At 42.8% G+C, this 10,576-nt stretch overlaps 1 protein-coding gene across 1 annotated transcript; it reads right to left on the bottom strand.

Annotated features, from left to right (window-relative positions):
- Positions 1-2,479: 2,479 nt before the first annotated feature.
- On the bottom strand, positions 2,480-7,693 carry CCNA1 (cyclin A1). Its single transcript, XM_075262935.1, has 8 exons — positions 7,493-7,693; positions 5,920-6,151; positions 5,718-5,845; positions 5,229-5,452; positions 4,354-4,558; positions 4,007-4,120; positions 3,141-3,274; positions 2,480-2,528 (listed from the first exon to the last, which is right to left on the bottom strand). Exons 1-8 carry the CDS (start codon positions 7,691-7,693, stop codon positions 2,480-2,482), a joined length of 1,287 nt encoding a protein of 428 aa, XP_075119036.1.
- Positions 7,694-10,576: the final 2,883 nt, after the last annotated feature.

The following is a 10,576-nucleotide window of genomic DNA, read 5'->3' as shown; positions in this document are numbered from 1 at the left end:
TGTTTTTTTTTTTTTTTTATATATATAGCATTTATTAGACCCCCTAAGGGTCTTGAACCCAAGGATGTCTGATCACTAGTGTAATGCCTTACATTAACACTAGGTGTCTATTGTAAAATAAAGCAGATATCTGGCAGCCACTCAAGAGCTGTCATATTTAAATACCTGACATCTGCTGTACTATTAGGATGTCAGGAAGAGGTTAAATGGAATATTGCCAGAAACTAGACCTACCAAATCCCACCAAGTTCCTCAACCACTGTTGAATCAAATGAGACTGAAGTGTTATGTGATTACAATATTGGCACAAATTCTTAAACCCCATGTGATTATGACTCTTGCAATATGAAAAACCCTTGGGGGGGGGGGGGGTGTTAAACTTTCCAAGTTGCTCTTTTTTTTAAGCAGGCTATGTATCCCATTTTTCTATCCAGGGGTTAAGGTTCAAGTCATGTAAAGAGACTTCTTCCACTTGTCTGATCAGCCAGGACTTGGCGACTACGGTACATCTAGTTTACATTAGGAATCAGTATAGGGATTTTACTTGTACAGTGACTGGTAGTAATACAAATCTTACCTCTACATTCCTGTATTTCAAATTTCAGAGTGTCTAGATACTTGGTTAGAGCTGTGCACTGCCTCTTTTTGGAGGAACCCCCAGTAATAGACCATATACAGTAGTCAAGCACCATTTTTTGTTGAAGCGGTCAGATATGTAGTCAAATTAGTTTTTCTTAAGGGCCAATTCAAGTGAACCCACAAATAATGCTACACAGCAACACTGGCTGAACCCTGTTATATAGTCAGACAGTACACCCCAGTAATCTACATTGTACATTAAGTTTTACCTTTAAGACAAGAACTCTTTAAACTTAATATATGGAAAGTGAAGCTGTAAATGTTTCATGTGGTAGCGATGTGTTCCTACAGAAATACTAAGCATCAAACTAACCACTTATGTACTTTTACTAGTTTCCTGCATCTAGTTGGAGATACAAGATCTTGCCTTTAGGCATCCTATTGTTATGGGTTGCAGAACAATCTGATCACCAATTGACAACTGGCTGTTAGGGCAATGAGACTGACCGTTTACAATACTAAGCAATAAGGAGTGTGTAATACAAGGACATCGCTGCCGTGCCAGAAGGTTAGACCTGCCCTTCCTTAATCTTTAGTGGATGTGGACTTCAGAGCTGGACTAACTCATACCAAATCTAAAGCTATGCAGATCTTTTGGGACCTTGATGTGAAATCTGCAAGAGGGCTCCACTTACCATTTTCTATACAAGACACTGGATACTGAAAGTAGGTCTTCAGGCCCCTCAACCTCCAGAGCAATTGCTACCATAGTAGCGCCTATACTGAAACCCGAGATTGTACAAGTGATAGACAAATTGCAATACTTTTTTTAATGTAGATTGTGAGCCCCATATTGGGATCACAATGTACATTTTTTTTCTTCATTTAAATCTTTGTAGAATGGGAGGAAATCCACGCAAACATGAGGAGAACATACAAACTCCTTGCAGATGCTGTTCCTGGTGGGATTTAAACCCAGGACTTCAGTGCTAACCACTGAGTTGCCCCCAAAAATTGCAATACATCTTTGAGATGCTATGTGGGCCAGTGCTCATATGCTAGTCACCCCCCCCCCTTTTAGTCCTCACAATAGGGCTATTTTTTTTTTATTTTTTTTTTTAAATCAATGAAATTTTTGCAAATAAAATATTTTGCAGTAAGACAAGAGCCTGTCACACCGAAAATTGTTAGAGAAAAATCTTTAAAGTTCTGCAAAAATGTTTAATTTTATGATCAAGTTTAATACTGGTTATGTTTAGAAATACCCTTTAAGCACCAACAGTGTTTAGAGGGCACATCTCAGTTAAGTCCCACACCAGTCCATACACCCTATAGTGACAGTGTAAGTAGTACATGGTGATACAGACACAGAACACATTGCTGCTGTATAAGTGATTGGTAAACCTCACCATAGATCATAAGCTCAGTTGCAGGAGTGAATAAGTTTATTAGACACATAAGGACATTGACAGACAATGAAATATCTAGCCGCCAATACCATTAGCAAGTTAGGATCAGTTTCAGCTCACTGGCTAGGATAGACATTGTCTGAATCAACCTAATAAAAGTACGAACCATCAATAGACAGCTCAGCTTCATCGCCACCATGGACACGTTTGGCCAGAGAAGTTTCACAGGATTTGTTATCTATTGCATCTTGCCCACTCCAAGTCAAGTTTAGTCAGTTTTACAAGACTGCTGACACTGGCCAAACATCTGCCATGTCTACATCTGTCCTGTTAATGTAATAACTTAAGTTTATGCTAAAAGTTTAATATGTCACAGTATAAAAGTCATAAGTTAAAAGTCTGACACTTGGCCAGCAGTGCCATCTAAAAAAAATAAAACAGACCAACGCTGTTGATCTTAAGTGCCATGTAAGCCATTGCTGGTTCTTCGATCATAAAGGAAGAGTTGCAGGAAGAGTCATGAGGGAGACCTGCATGTGCCTGCAAGACAAGACAAAAATAAGGTTTGTGTAGTTCAATAGATATTTGCATGTACTGTATGACCAAGCATCTAGATGGGGGTGAGCAGGACCCTCCACATATATCCAGTTTAGACTGTGCTAAAGCATTAGGACTTGGTTATTAACTTCTGCAGAGATCAATAGTAAAGGCGATTACAAGAAAAGGCTTCTGTCTACAGGTTGTTTCCAGACTGATCTAGCTTGATGTTGGCTATAGTCACATGTCTACGGAGATCTGACTAGGAGAATGTAAGGTTTTTTGCATGATGCCACAACTAAATAGAAACTCTTCTATCCCATGTCATTCAGATGAGGAATTTAAGCATATCCAGCATAAGGAGCAGATTCTAAGCAGTGTATGGCAGCTACATCCACCAGCTCAGGAACAACTGCAGACTACAGAAGGGAAGTGTATTCTGGTAAATGCAAGTCATAATGGCCAGAAGTTGTTACCCCATGTACACCATTGCTCTATGCAGAGTTTAAAGGTTAGGTATGTGCATGCAATATAATATACCTGCAAATTTATGACTAGGTTACCAAGAGGCTGCCATCACCAAAAACCCCTCTGCCAGCTCTGGTTCTCACTTACCTGGGACTCTTATACTTTTCCGTAATGGCTTGTGCTGCTTGATGGGGCGCATTGAGGCAGAGTCTGTGCAAGTCAACTAGACATGGTGCCAGATCACTCAGACTGTAGCCAGTGAATGCTTGGAGAGTTTCAGGCTGGTGAGAGAAAGTCTGCCGTTAGTCATATAATGCAAGCCTGACATACTACAGACCAATGCTACAGATAGGGCCCTAATGTAAGCATCTTCCACTGAAGACCTATGGGGCTGCAGCCTCTTCACAAGTCTATTGGAGGTCCTAGGACCAGAATTGGCATATATGCCACAAGTTGTGGATTCTAACTTGCATATTTTAATAACTTAGAATAAGGTGGGTGAGCTTTGGATTGAGGTGCATATATGGCACAAGAGCTTTTTGTGCCAACAGTATGCTGTGTACCTGAAGCCATAGGTACAGACACCAATAAGTGAAGCACCAGTTACAGGCCATTTTACATTACTAAGGCCAGCAAAGAGCACAACTTGTCAGCAAAGAGTGTGCCGACTTATTTATAAGAGGAAGACACCACACACAAAGGTTTGAGTAATGGTGAACAACCTACAGCAACTGCTTCTGACTACTCAGAAAGTGCCTGCTTAGCCAAAACAGCTGGGGTGGGCAGAGTGGTCATTTCTTTTCATTGAGAACTGAGAATGTATTCTAATTTTGAGGGTTCTTTGGTAGTTGTCTGTCGAATGCCCTTATGGCTGTCAAGCTAAACATCAATGTGGTCCATGAACTTCTTCTAGACTACTGGACAGAGGCTTCAAGTTACTATCATTGATTGAAATCCAGACACCATACAGTGCAAGCCCAAACCATCACCTTAAAGTTAGTGATGTGCCTTACCCAGAAGACTTTGTTTAATGTGTAGTTGGCAAGACCATAAGCAGCTGCTGCAGTTACTGACGGTAGATACTTCAAGAAAGGCTCCTCCTGGAGAAGTGTAAGCTCTGACATATACTGGAGAGGAAAAATATATTGTAAGTGACAATTTGGGCATCCGACCTAAACCATTAATGTTCAATTGGGGATAAGTTTAGCCACCTTCTGAGTGAAGACAGCCAGACCAGAGCAAGACATGGGACTCCACTAGGTTTGTAAGATGTTAAACACCAAAGTAGTATAGTCCATCCATTATAAGGAGTCTTAAGATGTAGGTAGCTTGTACATTTGTCAGGATAGGCTGAGCTTACCATTGCTAGGTGTTCTGCCTTCATGCCACCATTATGCTTGTGAATATACTGCAGAAGGAACTGGTTGATTGTAGGGACGGTCAGGTCAAAGGCCAGCACTTTAAGCAGTAGGTGCTCCATGCGCAGAAGCTGTTTCTTAGTGTAGGTATCATCAGTAATGTACACAAACTCATCTACATCGGGTGGGTAGATCTCTTCATATTTTCTAGAATAAAATGATTCTATATTAACATTTGAAGCCATCTTGGTATTATCTTGCAGATTTAGATTAGGGCAGTTTCCAGTGAACCCAGGACTCCAGCATTGACCAATGGGCCACTGTGTTGCCCCCCTAGATAGTATTACATTTCTGTAGAGACTGAATGGATTTAGATAAACTCCAAAGTGTTCAGGGCAGCTTTGCCCTTCAGACATACATTGGGCTTTTAGACCTGGCAACAGTCCTTTCAGTATCAAAGTAGAGGCATGTTCTAGTTAACATCCATATGATAAGCTGGTTAATAGCCCAATAGGTGGGCTACTAAATGTGGGACCCCCCAAACAGCAGGGGTCTAAGGATGTGTCATTTGCAGTTTGAGACAAACTGCAAACAGAGGTATGGCCAGCCAGTTAGGTCAAGTGGTCTGCTGTTCTAGTCACTGACGTTTCCCCTGAACCGTGTATTTTGCTTACATATATCAGCATCATTGTATAGAGATTGTCAACACTATCCCAAGTACAGAATTGCAATCCAAGTACCTCATCAGCAAGTCTTTGAAGTGTGGGAGCAAAGGAGGAGAACATAGACCCTTTGCCAAGGCTGTCCTTAGCACTGACTGGAGTCCCAAGTGCAAATACTCCTGAATATTAAGAGTTGTAGATACAACTGAACTTACGAAGCCAAAAGAATAGCGGCTGTCCCAACAAGCTGTAGCTTTCCTCTCAATACAGACATACAGGACAGGAACCTGTCCAGGTAGTTGATGGCAAGAAACAGGGTTTCACTACGAAGCTTGTACTCCTCTCGGACTTCAGAAAGCCAATCCACCAATATGGTCCTCATAGTGGAGGTGATGTCAGGTTGCTTCCTCATGTAGTAGGGCTTTGGTCTACGTTTAACCTAGTAAAGGATGACAAGCTTTAGTCTTAGGGTTATGTGTGTCACTGCAAGTCACGCTCAAGACAGTAATAACTGGTCACAAGTCTCAGTGCCAGATGTTGTGGAGAAACAAGGGGTGCAGCTCCACAACATTTCAGTTTGGGAGCTCTGTTGACCTCTAGGAGATTTATTCCCAATTCAATGATTTATTTTGTGACATGGGAGTAACCCCTTAGTACTAATTCAGGGAGGTCTTGGATCACTTTGATGATCATAAAAGCCTTACTTCAGCTTGTCGCAGATAGTGATGAATCTCATCTATGTATTCTGACACTGCAGCAACGTCTGGGTCACTTTCAGAAACTTCCTCTTCAGGCTGACATAGTGAAGTGTCCATCAACACCACTGGGGACACTGTAGAAAACAGACAAGTCAGGATCTACCTCCATTACAAAGACCACAGCCAAAAAGTGCAAAAAGTTACAGACCAGCACTGGTGTCAAGTAGTAGTTGGAACTTCTGCTTAACTATATGGGATTCAGATTCTTCCAGACTTTGGAGCTCTTCTTCAAATGAGCAGTCCCCTTTATCCTCCTGTTCATCCACATAGATTGTAAAGCATGGCTTGGCGGCCACCACAAGTGCATTGGCATTGAACAGCTTTCCAGCAAGAGGAAACACATTCTCCGTGCCAGATGCAGGTTTTCCTGCTCCAGCACCCTAAAAAGTGGGAGATTTAAGTGGTATAAAGTTAAGAACTAATAAAGGTTTGTGTTTCTCCAAACCCATAAAAAACAAAAACAAAAAAAAAAAAAACCACAAACACTGCACCACCGGCCAATATGGCAACTCAGCCCTGTTCACTTAGAGCAGCAGTTCTCAACCTGTGGGTCACGACCCCGGTGGTGGTGGTGGTGGGGGGGGGGGGGATGGTCGAACGACCAAAACACAGGGGTAGCCACATACCTCCCAACCGTCCCGGTTGGTGCGAGGCATGTCCTGGTTTCAACTGATCGGCGCCCAGAGGACGCCGATGAGTTGAAAATAGGCGATTAAAGCAGGAGCTGACACAGCATTATAACAGGAGCTGGCTGTGCTGCGGCTTCTGTATGTGTAGCTGCGATGTGATGATGTCACATCGCGGCTACAACTATATGACCGAGCGAGACTGAGCAGGCAGCAGGGGAGTGTTGGAAGGCAAGGTTTTTTTTTGTTTTAAACATTAAGGTGGAACATAATGAAGGGGCAGATGAAGGGGGGAGGGGTACGGCATGACACTGGGGCAGAGATGGAGGGACATGAAACTGGGGCAGATGAAGGGGTTATATGAAACTGGGGGAGAGATGGCGGGGGGGACATACAATGTACGGGTGACTGTAGGATGATTATACAGTGTGGGAGCACATGATAAATTAATGAGAATGGGCAGAGTCAACATAAAAGTGGGTGGAGCTAAATTCACCACAGCACGCTGCATATTTTGTCCCTTCTTCTGATCTTCAAGAGTTGGGAGGTATGCCTAAAGCCATCAGAAAATACATATTTCTGATGGCTTTAGCCACTGAGAAGCCGCGCTACTGTCTGCAGCAACGCTATTTAGCTGGAACGCACGCTGTTATGGACGCGTGTTCCAAACTGAATGGGGTCACCACAACATGAGGAACTGTATTGCGGGGTCACTGCATTAGAAAGGTTGAGAACCAGTGACTTAGAGGGCCCTTCACTAACTCAACTCTTTACATCCTTCAATAGTTGGCACAGTTTCTAATTTTCATCATTTCTGAACAATCGTGTCTTAATTTGATCCCTTTGCCATCAGGTGGGTGGTCTTCTGCTCCAGTTCAAGACCACCCACCTGACAGTTTCACCACAACTATACATTTTACAGGGATAGTTGCTTAGGCTAGAGGAGAAAAAAAAAAAGTCAACTGTGCAGGAATCATTAGCGCAGCAAGAGTCAGAAGAGATGCTGTAAGGTCCTCTAAATAGGTCCCAGCTTCATACCAGAAGTGGTGCTATAAAACTAGTATTTCTCAGATTCACCACAGGTACATCACTTACCATGCCGAGTGACCTCTGGTGCTGCTCATTTTCACTGATGACTCCGAGTACTGTTCTTTGCATCTGCTGTGGAGGCAGGAGCAGGTTGGACTGAACCAAAGTCTCCATTTTTGGAAAGTTAAGGTTTTTCTGGCATCCATCATATCCTCCAATGCCAGAATTTCCAACAAAGTTGAAAGTGGATGCACTATTGCGACGCATTTCCAGTCAGTGAGATTGCAACTAGCGAAGGTGACTGTAGATTAAGAGTCAGAGGGTTACCATACAAATCAGACATTACATACACCAGTTCTGCTATTCTCAGAAAGACTAAAGTGTATTAGAACAAGACAAGCAAATAGAGTCAACGTCTAAGTAATAATATCAAGCCCTGTCAATAATGCACTAGATCTACATATCACAGTTCCCAGTAAGATCATTTCCCCAGGTCCATGCCATTACTGCAATTCCAGAATGTTTTATAGAATTCCCAATTTTACAGGTGTAGTAGGTAGAAAGTGAATGGCCACAGCACACTAGGCTATTAACATAGCTACTCCATTTACATACATATTATAGGCTTGCTAGGACTGCTACATTACTAGCAAAGTGCTGTAGTGTGGACCATTAGCGCCGTATTCCTCCATGTGAATTTACCATTCATGTCCCAGCTCTTTACTACATATGCTAAACTTTATGGGCCACCACATTGGTACAACCTGTCAGGGGTTGTATTTTAGCACAACTCAGACCACTGATCTGCTGAAGGATTTGATGATGAAAGGGGCAATTTCCTTCCAAAACAGCAACACAGTTATACTCAAGCCATGTTTTTTCAGCCACCAGGGAAATGAGGTCATCAGATTAGACTTTAGGGAATAAGGAGATCATTGTTATACTACACCAGAGTCAGGTTAGATAGTTTCAGGTCATGGTGAAACCTCTTGTTCCAGAGATGAAATTGGGTCAGCAGTTACCCGTGAACAGAAGTGGTATCTGATAATCATGGACATCAACCCACAAAACCAACTGTCATCAAGATTTGTGCGGCACCTGCCAGTGACAGCAACATACTGGACAGGTCAGGATGTGATATTGTCACATGGTTTCTAGCATGCGACATTGAAGGTATACAAGGATTGATGGCTGGCACATTGACATTCAGGCGTCATGGTTAAACGTACAGCATTAAGGCAGAGCACCAGGAACACTAGATCTGCACAAGGTACAGACTAGAAGAACTGCCTGGGATAAAGCATTTGCTGTGAAGTTTAGAATTATGGTTTACATAGATTACAAGGACTAGAATTTTCTCAATGCAATTAAACCTGCCAGCTTCAGCCAAAAAAAAAAAAAAAAAAAAACCAAGCAAGGTAAGGGCCATAGCTAAAACTATAGTCCTAGGGACATCTACAAGATTTAGGGTCAGCGCTCAGCCTCCCTGTAGAGTTCTATTGGGAGGCTTTTTTTGGAGGCCGATTGATGTGGATTCAGTGTCAAAAACTCTGTTTGCACTGACCCTTACAGGCAACTCCCCAAGCATAGAGAAGAAACTTTGATCCAAGATTCTAAATTACAAGTTTGAAACACTGAGAAGTTAGAGTAAGACATTAAGGGGTATTCCAGGCTTTATAAGTGAAACTTCTAGTAGGCAATTGGGGAGAGGTTTGCTGCATCTTTGCATCAGGTTTGCTGTGTCCAATTGTCTGGCAGTTGTCCCTCTGCAGCTCCGGCTCATGCAACCCATTAGCACTGAGCTGCAATTCCACATCTGAGCCTGGCACACAAGCATCCACAGGCCTTACCCTGGTACATTTACTGAGCTGATCAGCAGGAATGCCAGTTTTATGGGCAGGTCAGCATTCTGTCAGTCTTGGAGTTTCCTTTTGTGAAATCTTGCATCACTTTATTCTTTCAGATCTTGATTACACAAAGCAATCTGTACTATCTTTCTACAGGGAGCTCTATAAATATACACATTGGATCTATATAGATATACATTGGGGTCTCACCCCAGGAGATAGTCCTCATCTTTCATAAGGGGAAGAAGAAGATCACAGTTCTACCTGTAATGTTTCCTGCTGACACTCATTGATAAGTCAGGATTGGCACGTTTATATGCAGCTGCACCCAATACCAATTTGGTCATATTGAAAGCCAGGAATATCTTTCATACAACAATGTCACAGAATTTATGAAGAGACCCCCAGCCTCAACTTTCTTACATTACACACCTTGTAAGAGCAGTGTGATGCTCAAACAAGACTAAAAAGCAGTGCAAGGTTTCACAGATTATAGTATAACAGATTTTTGACTCCCATTACAAAAAAAAAAAATAAAATAAAAAAAATAAGCCATTAGAAGGTTAGCTATGCTTTAAGAGTACATTCAGGTTACAAGTCCCACTGTAGCCACACCAAACCATCAGACTAGATCCTTAATTCAAGACTCTCTATGGTGACAAGACTGTCAGAGCCTCCTGAATACAGCTGGATTTGCCAGTGGATGTTGCATAGTATTACATGGCAGCCAGACAAGTGACCTGCAAGCTAATAGACATCTTGTAGTGGCTGTTTGTGACCTCCTAAGTATCCCATCTCCATAAGTCTCTGCACTTTGACCTGTAGGCAGGCTGGTACAGTGCATGGGGCATTATATATATATATGCTATACAGTCACGTATAGCCATAGGATGTCCAGTGTTAGACTATATAGTATATTGCAGTAAGAGGCAGGACTTGCCTAATAATTCTGACAGCCTCGGCTATAAAAGCCAATCAGACAAGCAAAGACTCTCAGTAGGTGAAAAATGTATTGCAGAACTACAACTCCCAGCATGCCTGAGGCCTCTCCTGTACACGATGCCCTGGAGCGTAGCCCTACAATCTCTATGACCATGACAGAAGTGCGGACTCCTCGGATACATTACCACGACAGCCTCTGACTCCTTCCAGCAGCAGCAGCAGCCGGCACAGCGCTCTCCTCCCGCCCTCACACCCGCTATATATTAGGGGATCATGGGCAGTGATGATTGCCTGCAGCCGTGCACGGACACCGGATATCGCTGGTCGGCCGGGCCGTGGACATGGCCGGGGGCTCCGCTCA

Source organism: Leptodactylus fuscus, chromosome 2 (assembly GCF_031893055.1).
Source record: "Leptodactylus fuscus isolate aLepFus1 chromosome 2, aLepFus1.hap2, whole genome shotgun sequence".
NCBI classification, from domain to species: Eukaryota; Metazoa; Chordata; class Amphibia; order Anura; family Leptodactylidae; genus Leptodactylus; species Leptodactylus fuscus.
The sequence above is the reverse complement of the archived record's forward strand: the minus strand, read 5'-3'. Positions and strand labels throughout refer to the sequence as shown.